Below are 18,920 nucleotides of genomic sequence, written 5' to 3'. Positions count from 1 at the left end.
GGGAAAACTCAAAAAAGCATCCGGCTTTGTAATAAATAAATAAATAATACAATATCACTTCATTAGATTTATTCTATATTAACAAAGTTTCTTCCTCCTCCATTTACCCTTTATATAAGTTGTCCAATTAAGAGTGCCTGATGCACTGCACGAGTGCTCAGTCCAGGATGTTAAAAGATGGGTATCTCGGAGCAGGTTGTGTTAGTCCATATTTAGGTGACTTTATTTTGCTAACTTTAATTTCACATGGGTTGAGCATGTGCACTCGAGAATTGCTTACTATACATCACTTTGGGGAAAAAAATAAAGATCAATTTTAACAAACACTTCGCTATTAAAGACTACTGAAAATGATTTAAAAAAGAGTATGTATTTGAGTTCTGTTGTTTCTGTCCATCACTCCAGATATTAAAGAATTTCACTAAGGCTGCCTAATAAATTACAGTTTAAAAGGTTGCACGAGTGTAACAGTTTTCTTTCTTACGATAAATGTTTAAAATTATGAGACACTTAAAAGAGCTGTCTGAAATAAGTTATTGTCTGTACTAATTCCTGGAATCATTAATGACAATGATTATAAAGAAGTTATGGCCATACACTAACAGGAAAGGATAAAAATAAAGTCAGTGCAACAGCTTGAAAAGACAATCTTTTCTGAAGGATTTCAAGTGTTTTCATAAAGGGCAGTCATATGATTTTATTTAATCTGTGATCAAGTATTGTTTACAGAAGGGCCATCATACCTCTCTCTGCGATAATTTCTGCTTATCGGCCTGTTTGACTTTGGGACTGTTGGCCAGCAGGTGCCGCAGCTTCACGTAACTCTTCCACAGCTTTTGGTATCTGAAAGACAGAAAGAGAAAACAAGTATTTTGGTCAATGCAACAAAACACTCTTGCAGCTTGGCCGTATGAACATCTCAGATACCAATAATTTATTTACACAGATTTTTTACAGGTATGTTTTTGCTCCAGAGAAATCTCAAAGCATTTTCCAAGAGAGGCCGCCACACTACTGTGTCTGCCCCAGCGTTATGGACGTGGCAGCAGACGGGCGCAAGGCTGGGATGGCAGAGCTCAAGGGTAGACCTGGTGTCTCCCAGACACCCACCCTTGCCAATGGGTCACCCCCATGAACTGCAAACGCTTGGCCCACGGCACCTCCATGTGGACGCTGCAAAAATCTGGGGGGAGCACTTTTTCAAGTTGTCAAATATGAGAACTCCCCCTTCTCAAAGAAGTTTCACCTATCACTTGCTGAACAGAAATAGTAACCTGTCCTAGCCTGGCTGAAACATGTTGGTGAAGCACAGGGAGAAAGTCTCTGCAAGGCAGGTGCAACACGCAGGCACTCTGTGAACAGGGAAAGAACAAAGCTTGAATCCCTATGGTTTTGTGCTGAATGGAGCCTGCAAGAGAAGCTTCTGCAGCACTTAGGATATACATCAGGCTTCTATTTTTCCTCTGCAGTAACTGTCTACTTATTTCATATTACGGGGATGTCTAATTGCATGTGACCCAAAATGACTGCACCTTCTCCTCTGTGACACAACATCCACTTTCATAAATCTGCTAAGCCCTTAGTCCGTTCATAGACTACACCCCACCATTGTATCTGGTTCCAACTGACTATTAGGTTCAAGAGTTATTACAGGAGGAGTGGCCGAGCATGGTGCGAGCCTTGGTTCCTCAGGAAACAAGCCTACAATCATAAGATAATCATAAACTACAGAAATTTTCAAGAAAACCCACAAAAAAGCAGACTTCTGGGGACGGAGGGAAGAACTTAATTTATTTTCTTTTATATTATAAGGAGATAATCCTCAGCACCATCTTGTATCAGTGGTTTTAGTGGGCAGTCCCCACATTAGTGACAAACCATTGAATGGATTTAATACCTTTCCAGGATGCTACACTCTAAAAGGCACACGTGCTTGCACACACACACGTCTCTTATTGGCATTTGCTGTAGCTGTTTATCCACACCATTCTTGAATGTGTATTTTCTGTCTCAAGAGATTTTGGTGTCCTTAGAGTTTACAAACACATCTTAAACGAGTAATCCATAGATTTTTCTTATGACAACTTCCTGCCTTGCTGCAAGCTGCAAAATAGCTTTTTGTAGAACATCCATTTCTGATGAATCCTCATCCAAAGAGGACAAATAAGATAACCAACCAAAAAAGCAAAAGCCGTGAAGAAGTTTCAGCCCAAGAAGGAGAACCAGAGTCTATGAAGTGCAATATAGATTTTGCTATTGGTACTAATATGGATCCAACCAACTCTGTTATTGCAGTGAGAATAATGATAAACAAACAGGCAGCAGAAACAGATGCAGTGCATCAGAAGCTCATCAAGGAAAGAAATACTAGAGGAAATACTTTTCTGAACTCTGCATAAATCACACATACATCAAAGCTAAGCCTGAGATTTATGATGACAATGCAGAGGTCTTCCACAAAAACCACTCTGTTATTTCAATAGAAGCAGCACATCTATATTCCTTATGCCGCTTTGGAAAAGGAGAGAAAAGGGAAAGGGAGAAAAGGGGAGAAAAGGGAAGGGGAGAAAAGGGGAGAAAAGGGAAGGGGAGAAAAGGAGAGAAAAGGGGGGAAAAGGGAAGGGAAGGAAGGGGGGAAAAGGGAAGGGAAGGAAGGGGGGAAAAGGGAAGGGAAGGAAAGGGAAGGGAAAAATGAAGATTTTAAATAAAGTAAATAAAGTAAAAAATAAAAAATGTGAGAATAATAATCTTTGCACTTTTATACTGCCTTGTATGGAAGATATTACAATTTTATGAACATTAAGAAATCAAAAAACAAACAGAGGTAGGGATGTATTTTCTTATATTCTTTTGTCTAATTATTCTCCATTTGTGGACAGAAAAGCTAAAGTCATGCCCAAAGGCAAAAAGAAAACGTTCTGTTATTTGAACAAGCTGACTGCTTTCCTATTTCCCAACCCTGTAACTGACCTGCCAACTAACACATAAATTTAAAGTCCCATACAAGTTTCCTCCCTGTTTTTAACCTATCAAAGGGACTGAAAGCATGCAGAATATTTAGCAAAGTCAGTATTGCTGAGTTTGAAGCCTTCACAGCCAAGAAAGTGCAGTTTTCTCTAAATGAAAGACAGCTCCAACATGATCCTTGACAACCACAGGAGTGAAGAGCGACGTAAAAATTTGCTGATGATACAAAATTATTCAGGACTGTAAATTGAAATTTCACTGCAAGGAGCTTAAAACATTATAATAACACATAAGTGACGAGAGCAGAAAATGGCAGATGAAAGTCAATATCAATAAATGACACCGGAGGAAAATGCAAGAGGGACAAAAACACTTAATTATACATGCACAGAGAGGGGTTCTGTATTTCTGTTATCATTCAGAAAAGAGATCTCTGAATCAATGGGAGAGTTCCTTGAAAAATAACAGAAATTATTAGGAAAACACTTGTGAACAAAAAGCAAACAAAACAAAACAACAACAACAACAACAACAGCAATCCCTATTAGGCCACCATACAAATCCATGGTGAAGCAGTATCTTCTCATCTGCCTGAAGTTCTGGTTCCCTCACTGCTCCTTCCCTACACTTCTCCCCAGTTCTGTAAGGATGGAACAGGTAGAGTGAAAAACGTCAGCAATGGAACAGCTTCCGAGCTAGGAGACAGGAAATCGACTTGACCTCTCAAGTCATAAAAAGAGAAAACTTAGAAATATATGACAGAGTGCATAAAAGCACAATGGCACAAAGAAAGCAAACAGAAAATTGCTATATTATTCATTATTAGATACAAGACCCGTAGAGCACCTAATACAATGATCAAGTAGAGCCCTAACATAAGTGAAAGTCCTTTTTCATACAGTGCACCACGGTCTTGGGGAAAGGATTATCCGCAACCTTCTGACTGCCACTAGCATAAATTCAAACAGTGATTTCAGACAAAGAAAGATCCACTCACAGCAGTTAAAAAAAAAAAATCCTGTAGCTCTGAAGTTCATATGCTACAAACTTCTGGGCATGTGGGGAAATACTTCATTTTTTCTGCTTTTCTTGTTACATTGTTCTCCTCTTAAAAATCCCTCACTGCCCACTGAGAGTAACAACATGGAATTAGAGAAACCTTCAGTTTGACCTAGAAGGGCTGTTCTCCAAATATTTCTTCAGAAATATTCTCAATTTAATATTGCTTGTGCGTGCACACTTGCTTCAGAAAACTGAAGTTTACAAAGGAAAATCCCAAATTTAACCAGTAAAATAAATTATACCTCACATTCTCTAATTTACAAAAGCTAGTGTCCAATTCTGAAAGCACTAAGCTTTTCATGGGACTCAACAAGCACATAAACAAGCCCTGTTTAAGCCACAAATGACAGCAGTAATTAATTTCCAAACAAGAGATTGAAGAAAAAGCATCTTACTGAGGATCTCCAGCGTAACTGAGTTGAGCAGGTCGTATCCCAAAGTGGACAATAATGGGGAAAGTAATTACATCAGGATTGAACTGTTCGCGGTCCAGCTGATCAATACGAACTGAGCTGGGTTTCTAGGAGGAAAACAAAATTCACCTAATTAACAACAGTTCCATGGAAAACGTACAGTCCCTTGCCCATACTGCCCAGGAAGCAAGAAGCAGCAGAACTCCAAGCTTATTAAAATAAACATAAAATTTATCATTTGTACCACAGTCAATATTTGCCAATGGCAATGACTGAATCAAAGTTAACTGACTTGACTTCCTCTGGAAAAGAAAAGGTAGCCATTTTATTTTCATTTTACAAGTGCAGAAATATATTTATTTATTTTCTGAGAACTTACAGCACCTTTTCCTTGATCAAGAATCACACTGGAAATAACATCAGGCTTAGCGTCATGGTACCCAAGCTCCCACACCTCTGAGGATTTCACTAGGTAGCCCTCTAGTTTTAGTTCTATTCCTAATATCCATCGTAAGTAAATCCTTTATTAGATCCATTCAATCACAGAGACTTAAGTGGCATAAAAACCTGTCACGCCACTCTTAGAAAAGGCTCCTAGGCTGACACATACAGGAAGGAACACAGTCTTGTATAATGAGGAAAACTTTTGTCCTTTTTATACTTCAAAACTGAAGTTCTCTTTATAGTTAAAAGGACAGTGTAGAAGGAGGCAACTTTCACTTCACCTCTAGAAATGCAGAAAATGAGTAATTACACATCACTGCCAGAGACCTGCTGCTTGCAGAGCTCTCGTTTGCTTACCAAACATATTTAACAACTCAGTTGAAGGTGGAGACAGTTTGTCTCCAAGTAAACACGTTCTCCATTACCTTGCAAGCTGCTTTGTTATGTGCTTGCTTACGCCCCACCATGCAATCAGCTGGATGAAGCCAATGTTTTCTGCTTGTCTAAAGTTCTAGAAAAAGGGCATTACTTTTGGTTACCTGCATCTCAAAACTGTCAATTTAGCATGGAGAATTTCTCAAAGATGAGTTTCAGACTTTCTTCTAACAAAACACCACAAACCGTGTCGAGAACAAAGCTTTAATCCTTCAAACCACCTTTGTAGAACTATTTACAGAAATAATTTTCTGCATGGATAAATGAAGGCAATTCTGGAAGGAAAGGTAACCCTCCTCAGGTGGCCAAATGACTCCTCTACTGTTGAAAAACTTATCTAAAACTTTGACTTTTCAGATAAATGTTTTCCAAGGGGAGAAGGGCTTATCAACTTCCCTTTTGACAGGATGACAAAAGATAAAGTTTCATCTATCCAACTGATTATATAGAGCAATCCAAGATTCAGTTTGCCCATGCAAGCTAATAAAAAAAAGAATAGTTCTTCCAGACAGTATTTCCAATAAAAAAGGAATGGGACAGTGAATTCTAATATTAGAAAAGAAGAATTTTTTACCCGTGTTCTTTTTCAGGCATGCACATATACACACACAGAGCCCGCCTTACTATGTAACAGTGATCTTTCTGAAAACAAAGGCGGCAAAAGCTGATTAACAGGATAACCGGCAATCACTACCCTCAATATATTGATTAGAATCAATGTATTAAGGAAGTACAGCCAACACTTTTCTATTCAAATGTTCCACATTTCAGACACCTACACAGAAGAATGTTGAATCTCAGAGGTGGGACATGGAGGGGAGCTTCCAAGGCCTGTGCAAAATGTGTGGGCTCAGCATCAGTTAAAACTGGACCCTTTTTGTTTACTTAGATGGCTCCGTCTTTGTGTTTGGGCATTCTGTCATGTGGCTCTTAAGAAATGCCAAACAACAACCAGGACAAAGACCTCCTTGTTAAAGATTTATTACAACTGTTCCGTCCCTGATGGTTATGGAGACGCTCAACTTAAACAGAGTAAGTTTTTAGCACAGTGAAGACCAGTTTCATCTCTGTGGTGCTTCTGAAGGTTAAACAAACAAAATTAAGCCTAAGTAGCACCATACACAAACACAGTATAAACTATGTACCAGGAGAGAGACTACAAATAAAATGCATTTTTTTTTCTTCAGATTTTTATCGCTCTCTCAAGAGTGCCATAGCAAACCACAAACAATCAGAATCATGCTTTTAATATCTCACCCAAAAGAAGGAAATTCTAATGGAGCAGAGACCCATTATCTTTGTTCCCTACTCCAAAGCTTGTCAAGGCTTTCCTTGTTAAAAAAAAAAGGCATGGTGGGACTAGACATAGATGTAGTACAAAAGTGTGTTAAAATATATAAATATACATGCGAGTATGGATGTATACATATATATGCATCTACTAATTAAAAAAAAAAAGCAGCAGCATTTTAGAAAGAGTAACATATTAAGATCAAAATCTATTCACCTTTAAATCTCTTCCCAAACAAAGTTTCCAAGAACTAACAGAATACTATGAACATATTTAACTGTTTTAAGTAATGCAGATCTACTGTTAGTTGTTTAAGTAAATGAGATTTATATACTTGTCCATTTTTTTCTTTTCTCCATTGTGCATATGTACACCTCACATTTTAAAATAAAGCAACACGTTCAGAAAAACTGGATCTGTTCTCAGGAGAAATTATTATTTCTGAAGTGGTATTGTGGAGGAAAGCAGCAAAATAAAATCTAGTGTTTTACTTCATTGTGTCAAGTAGATAAAATTGAATTGAAGAGCTGTCATTTTATAAAACAGTTTCACATTGTCTCCATAATAGAACTGTTTCATCTTATAACATGCGGTAAGATGCACAGAAAGTACTTTCATTCTCTATTTCTCACTTACGTTTATACTCAACAAAACATGCTGCATTCAACTGAAAAAAAAATCCATAGACTAAGGAGAAAAAAAAATCACTACAACCTTCTTGAGAGGAAAAACGCCTTTTAAAGACAGCATTATAATATGACTCTTTCAAAGTGTTGAAAATTTCTTTCATGTTTTTATATTTTGATATCCATCTATATCTCTAAAAAATATGTATTGTAGAATGCTAAGTTTGGTAAAAATCACACAAAATCCTACAACTAACACTAGCAGTCACAGAGTGCAGTCTTGTGCATAAAGACATTTACAGGTCTTTCACTCATGTAAAAAAGGAGCATATTATATGCACTTTATACTAGAATATACAAAAATAACAAAAAAGACCAAGTTTTTAGTGGCAGAAATCAGCGAATGAAGCTATGCTACCTTGTCCCTTGTACTGAGGAGTCCATGAAGGCCACAGGGAACATTAAGTTAAATAGTTAAAACAACCTAACAATTTCTGTTATGACATTCTGATTTAAGAATTAATTTTAACCACCTCTGGTAAAATGAGGAGACAGGTTTTTCAGTAAGCAAACTGTATTTCCCTTTAGGAGTGATTCCAGGTTATAGATTTTTAGGTTTTCAGGACAAGTTGAGAAATTGTGCAACTAGCAAGGAAGGAAAATGAATGAAGTTGGGGAGAGGAGAGGAAAATAAAAAAAAAAAAGAGAGAGAGAAAAAAAAAGGGAAAAAGGTCTTACAATTGAGTAAGCCAGATGACTGTCTAAAATATGAAGTCCAAGATACACCTCTACTGCTGACATGCCATCGTTGTGATCTTGACCAAATTACGTATATAAAACCCTGCAGTTCTTAGTAGATACTGTTTATTCTTGTGCTCATTTTCAGAGTATGAAATTCAGAAAAATGGGCTAAATTTGCATAAATACTGGAGTGGAAAGGAGCTATGTTCTGAGAACATATGCTTTAAAATACTAACTCTTCCAAAAATAATAAAACTATAGAGGTTTCAAGTTTGGCACTGAAAATTAATGGATGCATTCATTAATACACATGAAATTCTTTGGTATGAGTGAGAGCAGCATAGCAACCAGATGAAAAAACATACAGGCAGAAAAGACCTTTTACTTATTCAGGGCAGAATCCGGATAGAGCACATTAAATAGAGCTGGGGTTCAAAAGAGGAAGATGAAAGAAAAGCTAAAATAATTACTAATTCTCTGGGCCTACATCACAGAAAACAGAATGTGATCATGCAGATAAAGACTGTCATAAAGAATATGAAAGCAGAGGGGCAAACTAAGGTTTCACATAATTAAAATATGGCTATTTCATTTAATGTGCACATTTAAACAGGGCTCATCTGGAAACCTGTCCTTCAGTAGGAAGGCAGAGGGTGCAATTCTTGCCAGGGCTGGAACAAGTCAACTCACTTCTCCTATTGCAAACTGTCATCAGTCATCTTTTCCACTTACAATTCAGCCCATAGGAGACTCTCTGAAACAAAACATGCATGCATCATTGTTCATAAATCAGAATTATTTGCTCTACCATGCCAGGGCTGGTAACGATCATCCCTTTGCATTCCTCTGCATATTTCTGCCATTCCAGTTCTTCCCACTGAAGCATGTTGGCAATCTCCTCCTCAGGCACAAGAGCTTTATTGCATCGTAACAAGTAGAGAAGAATCTGGTGCATTGACAGTACTTCTTTCCCTCCATCTTAAAAAGAAAATGAAAGGGAAACAAAAAAATCACATTTCAGTTATTTGCTCCTGAAGTATTAGAAAAGGAGAAAATACACAGAACAAAAAATATTCAGATGAGCAAAATAAAATGCAAAATGGCTAAGCAACTTGACAAATAAAAGGCAAATGTTTTATTGATGAATAGTGCAGATACATAAACACTTCTTTGCTAAACTAGAGGCAATAATGGTAGCGGTAGCAAAATCAACAGTTTCATCATACTGCAAAGCTGGAATTTCCAACTGAATAACTTTAAATTGAACAGACAGAACAACAGGTTACATTGTCCAGTTATGTCTTCCTTTTCACACTTTCATCACTCCTTTTATAAGAGCAATTAAAAAGCCTTTTAGGAAGTTATGTGGCTTTTTTAAGGAACACTCAAAAATTTTACAGCATACTCCTAAGTGAATGTACTAAGTTATCTTGGCACTACAAGCTCATCTGTAGTGCTTATGTGCTATACTTGCAGCAATGAAGACTGAAGAGTCTCATGCTCTCTTCTGTCACTAACTGAATGAAGACAGGTGAAGACTGCTCAACACTCCTGCGACCCCAGGAAACACGCACAGCAAAGGCTGTTGTTGTGAAGGAAGACAGCGTAATAAACACCCTACTAGCTGCAGGCAGCCAGCTGCAGATGCAAAGACAGAAACAGCAAAGACAAACGGGCAATGGTCTTGACAGACCAGTGAAGATACCGACCATTCAAATTCAGTATGTCAGCCCAAAAAGAGACAGACATGCTGCCTTGGAGCTTTAATTTTGTCACAAATCTCTCAGATATCCCCCTTAAATTATTAGGGACTTTAGTAGATATTGGAGGCAACTTGTAAATTCAAGCCCACAGAAGCACAAACACTGATTTCCCCTCCACAGGAAGCAGAAGCAATCTGGTCCTGCCACTGAGTACATTCTCCCTAACACTACACACACAAAAAAGAATAGAAAAAAGAACACTTGGATAAAGCCTAAAAATTATATTGGGGAAGAATACACAGCACAGGGGATGTGGTATTAGGCACATATAAAAAGCCTCTTTGAGCTGCTGCAACACAGCAGTGCTGCTTAAGATGATTTCCTCTACAACAAACATGAAGGGAAATGATTTCCTCTACAATGAACATGAAGGGAAATGCACTTCTCTAACTCGGATTACAGCACTACAGTATAGAAAAGATGAGGAAGAATGATATATAAGTTGGTTTAGCAACCACTTAAACATTTAGCATCACTTTAATTACAAAGTGGACTCTACCAAAGGGAAAATATATTCCAAGCAAGAATTAGGAGAGAAAACACTTCTGAATATCTACAGAGGCAGAAAGAGAATGTCATATTGGTCACCTAAATAGCAAAACAGTTTTTAAAAATTGTCAAGTTTATCTTAGAAATAAAGAAAGAATAATGTTTAGAACATTTTTGTTTACACTTTTGGCAACTACTAGTTTATATCATTCAGCAAGAGAGAGCCCATGTCCAGTAACCAATAAAAAAGTATGTGTAAGGTGACTTACTGCCAGGAAGAGGAGAGCTTGCTATGGACAGTCATGCTAAACAGGAATTCAGAGACCTGACCTTCCTTGGGTCAAAACATACTATCTTTGTGAAGTCAAACAGTCTTCTATAGTCTCTTGCTCTCTAGTATACACATCATTAAAAAAAAAAAAAAGACAACTATTCTGTGTTTGCTGTACCTTTGGCACTCAGCAAATCTAATGCAATTAGTTCAAAGCTCAGATTGAGTCCAATGTCTGTGTCTGCAAGTAACTCTCACAAATTCTGAGATCACAAAGCAGGGCTTCTTGTCACTGTGTGAGAAAAATTAGAAAGGAAAGTAGAGGGGATGGGAAATCAGCAATTCTTTTCCATCTTTAAGGAGGCACTTGACGGATGTATGGGCATCTATAGCACTAATATATCTTCTTCGAAGAAATACAGATAAATAATCTTCTGTAAACACACCTGAAGGACATAGATTTACACTCTCTGGAAATTAATAATCTCTATGAACACCTCAGAAAATAAATTATCTGCATTGCAAACTTGATTAAATAGGTATTTATCATAAAATTGCTAAAAGAGAACATAGAAAATAACGGGGGAAGAAAAAGCCATTTTTGTTAAGAGCTGAAGGGCTGGGGACTTCAAAAAGGAAGCAGACAGGAGCACACAGACAGAGACTTATCTCTCCCGTCAATAAACAATCTAACAGCGCAGAAAGAGTGACTTCCAACTAAAATAAAACAAAATGGAACATAAAAGCCCAAACTAACAGGAAAACACCCTCAAGCTACACAATGCAGGCAGGTCAAACTTGTTTTCATTTCGTGATGAGGTCAAGTTAATCAGCCACATGTGGCTTGATGGCTTATTTTGTAAATTGCCTCAGCAGAACCGAATCGATGCTTGCTAGCAAGCCTCAGAGCTCTGCTTCTGACTGAATAGCGTTGTGCATCCAGGAAGGCACAACAATTAGAAACGCAGCCATCAGTGCTCTCCACAGTAGCTAGCCAAACCTCATTTAGCTACGGCTATAATTAATATTCCCACTAAGTTTCAAAGCCCAGTGCAGGGTGCATCTCCAGGCCATGGTCCTTCTGATGAAGATTGCGCCGTGTCTCAGCTGCTCCCCCAGCCCAGCAGCTGAACATCTCCTCCTGCCCACCCAAGCCACTGGAGCAATCACCAGCAGCACCTCAGCAGGACACATTTGCAGTGGAGCCATGACATTTATACCAACTGAAAGTCTGTCTTACTATCTTAGGATGTGTTAAATGCCTGCATAAGCTGATCACTCAAAATGAGCATAATGCTCTTCATATTGAAGCTTGTCCTTGGATGGTAGGCTAGGGTTGAATCACACCGAAATGGCTATTTTCTGTCTTACACTGTGAGCTGCAGGATCTAAACTTGCACTAAGATAAAGAAATCAACCATCAGTACAACTCAGGGCTCAGAGGTGCTGACCCTCAAAGTATGTATCAAAAATCTTATATAATCACTTGGCACAACATCCTGAAGAGCAAAGGCGACAGATGGTTTCATATGTGACAGCAGAAAATGATGCTCCTCAAACCCCACAGCTCCATGGCAGGACAAAGCAGGAATGACCGGGTCGACACAAGACTTGTCCTGCCTATCTGAGCATAACGTCAGGCAGTGTTTTAGGTATTCAGATGGAATCACCACGCTGCTGCACCAACTGAATCATTTCACCTGTAATAGGCTTCTCCTTTTATTAAGTTGTCATTTCCATAAAACTATATAATAGAATCATTACCTGGAAGAAATCTCACAAATCGCGGCATGAAGTGAAATCTGGGGCAGCAAGTAGACTCGTTATCAAGCGAAGGACCTTGAATACAAAAATAAATAAATAAATAAAATAGCAATTTAGCAAAAAAAAAATAGCAATTTAACAAAGAAGGGAGAAGACAGAAACCCTGTCCAAAATAAAATCACTATGAACTGATAAATATTAGGCGCTTAAGTTTCATACAGAAATGTGGTAAAATGCAAAGCAGAAAGCAACAGAATAACAGCTTCTAATGAAAGCTTCCCCATGGACAATTTCAAAGGAAACTGCGATAGCCTTTATAAAGAAAAATAAGACTCAAACAAAAATACAGTTCTATTTAAGAGAGTGACACAGAAAAGAAAAAAATCTGTTTATATAATCAACGAATTCAGATCGCAACACAATACAGACATAAGCACAAACACTGGTGCTTTGATTATTCTCTCCTAATTAATAGTTTTTTGTTTTAATAATGGACAGAGGTAACAATGAAACATCCCAGTGTTACTTTACAGTTTTTCCTTTCTGATTTCATTATCCAAAGCTTTGCACGATAAAAAAAAGTAAATAAATAACATGTACCTGTTAAAATTACAAACAAAATCAGTGATATAAAAAAAAAGAATAAATTTAGTATGAAACCAAGGAAACCAAACAAAATACATGACGCTTACATGCTCACCTATTTAACAAGAAGTACAAAATCAAGACACCAAAACACATCTACAGATTCTAAAACGAAATTCCTTTGAAATTTTCTTGATTTTCTCTCAGACCAGTTAAAGGCTCATCTTTTACATTCTCCTTTGCTATAGTCTCATCAGGAAGATAAATTTTCACCTTGCCAAGGTGTCACATTCAGCTATAATTACAACTTACCCCTGTATGGTGTCTATATGACACTTTCATGAGTTGCCTCTAGAGAAATACAAGTGAATAGGGCAGGAACTCACCTGACAAAGGATACCAAAAAGGCAAAGTTACTGAGTGTCTACTTTGCTTTACTGCTAAGGCCAGCCCTCAGGAATCCCAGACTCTAGGAACAAAAGATCCCTCTTGGTAGAAGAGGACTGGGTTAGAGATTGTGTAAGGCCCTGACGGGATGCACCCATGAGTGCTAGAGGAGCTGGTGGACATCACTGCTAGGCCACTCTCCATCACCTTTTAAAGCTCATGGGTTTTAGGAAAGGTGCCTGAGGACTGGCAGAAAGCCAGTGTCACTCCAGTCTTCAAAAGGGGCAAGGAGGAGGACCCAGGCAACTACAGGCCGGTCAGCCTCACCTCCAACCCTGGGAAGGTGATGGAGCAGCTCATCCTGGAGACCATCTCTAGGCACATGAAGGACAAGAAGGTGATCAGAAGTAGCCAGCACGGATTCACCAAGGGAAAAGTCTCACTTAACCAATCTGATAGCCTTCCGTGACGGCATGTCTGATTGGGTAGGCGAGAGGAGAGCAGTGGATGTTGCCCTTCTTCACTTTAGTGAGGCGCTCGACACTGCCTCACTGTGATTTTGGGTTAAGGAAGAAGTTGAGTTTATGTTTCAGGACACAATAACAAATTTGTGCGTATTTTGTTCCATAACCCACATAAGGGAAATTTGCTAATTTCACCTTCTTCAAGAAAGAACTTCCTCTGTCCCTCTGACTTAAAACAGCATTTGCCTTTGTTATTTTGAGCCTATATAGGAGAAAAAAAAAAGAAAAAGAGGCCCATTTACTAAAGCTGTGATTACCTGTTTCTGTGTTTTCAAAGTAAAATAGTTACCTTTAAGATTCCAGTCATAGAGCTCCAAAATATCTTTGAATAGATAAGAAGAGAACAGCTCAAGACCCCTCACACAAAAATTCTAGGGAAAAAAATTAAGACAGATGTAATTATGTAATACTACAATATAAATAATGCCACTCAAAATTTGTTAAATATATCAAGAAAAAAGAAGTTTTTTCATATTTGCCAGTCTTTAGACCTTAGACTTTGGCAGCATCACAGATGTATCTGTAGCCATCCAATACAACACAGTGGTCACTTAAGAAAGCATTGTCAATGCATAATACATACTGAGGAAACTTAATTAAATGTCCAAATTCACTCTGCAGGCCAAAAATTATTGAGGCTATGAAATAATTCACCAGCACCGAAACTCTTTCAACTGAGTAAACTAAGGAGGTGATATACTTCTAAGAAGGATCTTTCTCATAATTCTTGTTGCTAAACGTTCATTCTAGTAACTTACAACCATTTGTGATATCACAGTCACCTTTGCAGCAACAAACTGGTACACCACAGATTGAGGAGACTATGACCTTAGGAGCCAGCAGAAAAATAAATAAATAAAATAAATTTTTTCAAAGGGGTTTTCATCAACTGGGAAAGCAGCTAGTCCAAAGCACGCAGCTTTCAGTCATAAATGAAGAAACCATTCCTTTAAAAAGTCTTCCTGAAAAAACAAAACCAGCTAGATATAAATTGGATGTATATAAAGCTCTCCATAAGTTCCAAACCAAACAATGCAACATGAGAATCTCTTTCACACAAATGCTCTAGTAAGTAATGTTTGCAAGTAGTGTTGTAGCTGCAGCTAAAGGACGAGGACTCAGACAGTCGAATTTCCTCTTTTACTGTCCATTTATTATTTTAGAGAAAGATTTGGAGACTACACAGCATATTCAATAATAAGAAAAGAATTGGACTGATCATATTAATAATGTTAGGGAATTTTGGGGCTCTTGCATACTTGCATATACTTAGATAAATTTGCTGCTGAGCAACAAAAGAAAAGGAGAATATTAGAAAAAATTGTAAATATATGTGACTAAATTAAACACTGATCCTATCTTTGTAGTTAATATACAGGGGTATTTCTTTACCCACACAGCTGTTCCATGCCAGCAATTTACTGCACAAACTGGCTTCATCAGAGACTGGTTTTGTAATAAAAAACAGATTATGAACTGAATTTACTTTGTTTATATCCATAGGAAATTTGTTTTGGCACCAGGTTTTATTAACTACTGGTAAGCTATCATTTGGGCTTCACAAAGTTTCAGCTCTGCCACTGACTCATGTGCTCCTTGCAAACCAGCACCTCAGCAGCATACATCTTTTTTTTTTAATCTGTAAAAGAAGGATAATGCCTAACTCACCTCTCAAGTAGAACAGCTGACACATACGGTGCGCAGCTTAAACTGAAAAGAAGCTACAGGTATGAGCAGTTCTTCATATTGGATTATAACATAGGATATCCTGGGTAGACGGATTTGTGCTAGTACTTGTGAGTGCAAATCCCCTTTCAGGCCCTCACTCAGGACACAGCCAGTCCCTGACGGACTTCACGGGAGAGGATTCTGTAGACCTTAATCCATCAAACACACCAACAGCTCTGACTTTTGACTAATTACCCTTCTTACCTCAGGCATCATCTCCTCGATGAAATGAATGGTGTAGTCAATGTTAAATCTAATTACTTTACATAAAGGAATCTGGAAGGAAAAAAAAGCAGAAAAAGAGAGATTCAGCACAAAAAGCGACGCAGCATCAACTCTATAGTTAATGCCATTTTGAGTGCACAGGTATTACTGTCTGATCAAGAGGGCACTTAATAACAGTTGCACAATGAGATCCTGCAAAAGACAGAACTGCAGCAAGCGCGAGGGAAGCCTCATCCCCACCTCTGCCACCGCGCAGCCAAGGACGATTAAATAATGCCATCTACTGGAGAGCAAGCTCTGATTAGAAAAGGCACAGCTCGGTAAATCAGTTTCTTCTCTCGCTTTGGGAATGTTTAGTTGGGGGTAAATTTATTGTTGATGATACAACACGCCAGATGGATACAGTGACCTGAAGGTGAAGTGTTTTTAGCACGTCACTGACTGCATACTGCCCTAAAATGCAGCTTTAAGAGATGGAAACAGAATGCAGCAACTTTCTGGAGAGATTTACAGGTTTACACAAATGTTATCTAACAAATATTCTTAAACATTTGCTATACTAACTGGTAAGACAAACATTAAAATAATTCATATTACTAATGCTTGGAAATGTAATGGACTTTGAAACACTTTTTTTTTATTATTAAAGGGAATTCTTTTTTGTTTCAGTCAACAAGGTTAAATTTCTAAAACACTACAGACTCTTGCAGCTGTTAGGAAGTTCTACTACTCACTGCCCTTGCAAACATAACAGAATCTCAAAACATTCCAGTGACCTATGAAACTGAAGCAGCTGAAGACTTTTATTTTTCATCAGTATACACACACAACTGGAGATGCACCGAAATCCACACACTCAGCAGAGGCACAGTATTTTCTTCACATCTTCCTTGCAGCCCACTGCTAAACAAACATCTGGTTACTCTGCCGACGTGCAGCTGCTGATGACATGATTCCATCAGCAACTGCTGTAGTCACTCTTCTCCAACTGCTGACTACACCCTTGCATCAAGATAATCTAGAGGTTAAGGAGCTAAAGTAAAAAAAAAACACAAACCAATACAAGAACAAACCGCATTGTTTGGGATTTAAAAAAAGCCTTTCTAACGTTAAATGTTGCCAAAACAAATACAAAAACGTTGACAAGATGCCTCACAGAATTTGAAGGAAGGAAAGCTGCTATATCAGCAATGCTTAAAATACTACATATACACACAATACACACACGTATGAATATATCTATAAATAAATATAGGTATAAATAAAAGGGAGTGCTTTTTTGTTTTCTACTGTGCAAGTTCAACAAAGGCAAGACATTCTGATTGTCTAAAATATTTCTCTTATTTAGGTAGAAAATGAATGCTTCAGAGAAGTGACCACATTCTAATCTACCTGAATTAGTTCCACATACAGAACCAAGGATACATATACAGTATTAAATATACAAGGAACATTTGGTCAGTACTATCAGATGGCTTTGGTAGCTACATTATGAAAATTACACTTCCTTTTGCGACTGCAAGAAACATTTTACCCAGTATCTGACCAGGCCAATTATTACTGAGAAGTTATAGTACAGTGTCACAGATCTACAGCAGTGTGCAAGCCAAGACTTCAAATTGTGCAAACATGACCCACACTGTTTCTGCTACCCTCGGGTACCTCGCTTGCATCCAATATGTTCCACAATGTCTCTCAAACAATAGTTTTCATGTTGCCAAAAATCTTCTCAGGACAGCAAGACAAATTCTTTTCAAAGAGCTTTATGCCTAGGACCCCGTTAGTAACAGAAGCTGATGATATGGTATTGATTTGTGTTCAAAGGTCCGCAGGACAATCATCATTTGCTGTTGAAAACCTTCCCCTACTTGAGACGAGAAATTACAACAAGGTTCTGATAAGATTGGTAGCTGCAACACATGAGCATTGCAGTAAGAATCAGCTGAACATCTTCAGCAACTCATATCAGACCAAAGAGATCGCTCTTTTTGTTTTTTCTGTTTTTCCGCAACGCTCTGCTTTCCTATCTTATAGCAGATATAAAACAATAAGGACAAGGTAGTCTCGGTATCACTTTAATAGGAAAAAAACATGACTTTTTCTTTTCACTTTTTGCAAAGTGAAAATGTAACGCCTCAGGCTAAACATGCCTTGAACAGGCCCGAGGCTGAGTTAACGCCACAGGGCAGGAGTGTTTTGCATTGCAACCCTATTGGCTGAACTCAGCTCTCTCCTCGACTTTGCATACATATTATACAAGCAAAATGAGAGGAAAAAGGGTATTTTTTTTTCTCAGTGGCTCTCAGTTCCAGAATTATTAGGTCCCAGTCCTGCACTTGTAGCCACTCTTGGCATTGGTGATATTCTTAACAGCAGGTATAAAAACAAGGAAATGGATAGTGCCTTAAAGCATTCGAAAAAAAGAATTCTCAAAATACCAAATATGAAACCAAATGCAGTTTCATATTTTTTCATTTAAATATTACAAATACACTCTACATTGGAAAAGCAGAAGGTATGAAACATGGCCATCTTTCTGTTAGATTTGCTTTGGAAGCAACCAAGTAACTCAGCTTAAATGTCTACAACGCGTAATAAAAATTGTGACATGCCATTTCCTGAATAAGCTGAGAATATGTTAGAAAGCAGGGGATATTTCTAGATAACTTTTTGGAAAAGAAAAATCTCCATAGAGCTGGAACTCTGAGGAAGCCAGTCCCCATTTGCCACTGAATAAATAAGAGACTTTTTTCACTTTCTTAAAAACTTTTTCAAATTAACAAACTTGCTCATCTAATTTAAATCCAATTAGCAGTTTTAACAAGTTATTCCATGGATTATTTCACTTCCAAACTGTGAAACATGTAAGAACACTACTTTGATGCACATCACAGCTTCAATCACAGTTTGCAGGCAACACTTACCCCAATTAATCATGACAAAACCTGAGACTCATTAGCACAAATGTCTTTTCTCTGCCCCCCCATGCTGGAATGATGCTTGTAACACACATGTATTCCTGCTGTACAAAAGCGCTAGTTCATAACAGTTCATGCATAAAGTAACGAAGATGCTTACGTTTGTTAATGGGGCATGTGAAAACATGGAGAACCCTTCAAAGATATATTCGTGGTCGTCATATTCAATAACAGTAGGTCTGTCTGTCTGAAAAAGCAAATAAAATCAGCATAGAGTTAGCAAGGAA

At 37.9% G+C, this 18,920-nt stretch overlaps 1 protein-coding gene across 1 annotated transcript in view; it reads right to left on the bottom strand.

The window, feature by feature from the left end:
- The window catches only part of DROSHA (drosha ribonuclease III), a 63,612-nt gene that overhangs the window by 33,755 nt on the left and 10,937 nt on the right, over window positions 1–18,920 (bottom strand). The window contains exons 8-14 of the mRNA XM_088525026.1: window positions 18,794–18,880; window positions 15,695–15,766; window positions 14,052–14,133; window positions 12,267–12,341; window positions 8,788–8,957; window positions 4,425–4,549; window positions 744–843 (exon numbers count right to left, since the gene is read on the bottom strand). Coding sequence (XP_088381152.1) covers window positions 744–843; window positions 4,425–4,549; window positions 8,788–8,957; window positions 12,267–12,341; window positions 14,052–14,133; window positions 15,695–15,766; window positions 18,794–18,880 — 711 coding nt within the window. The remainder of the gene's footprint in view (window positions 1–743; window positions 844–4,424; window positions 4,550–8,787; window positions 8,958–12,266; window positions 12,342–14,051; window positions 14,134–15,694; window positions 15,767–18,793; window positions 18,881–18,920) is intronic.

Source organism: Tinamus guttatus, unplaced genomic scaffold (assembly GCF_059628265.1).
Source record: "Tinamus guttatus ecotype Peru unplaced genomic scaffold, ASM5962826v1 Tinamus_guttatus_pri_ptg000222l, whole genome shotgun sequence".
Lineage (NCBI taxonomy): Eukaryota > Metazoa > Chordata > Aves > Tinamiformes > Tinamidae > Tinamus > Tinamus guttatus.
The sequence above is the reverse complement of the archived record's forward strand: the minus strand, read 5'-3'. Positions and strand labels throughout refer to the sequence as shown.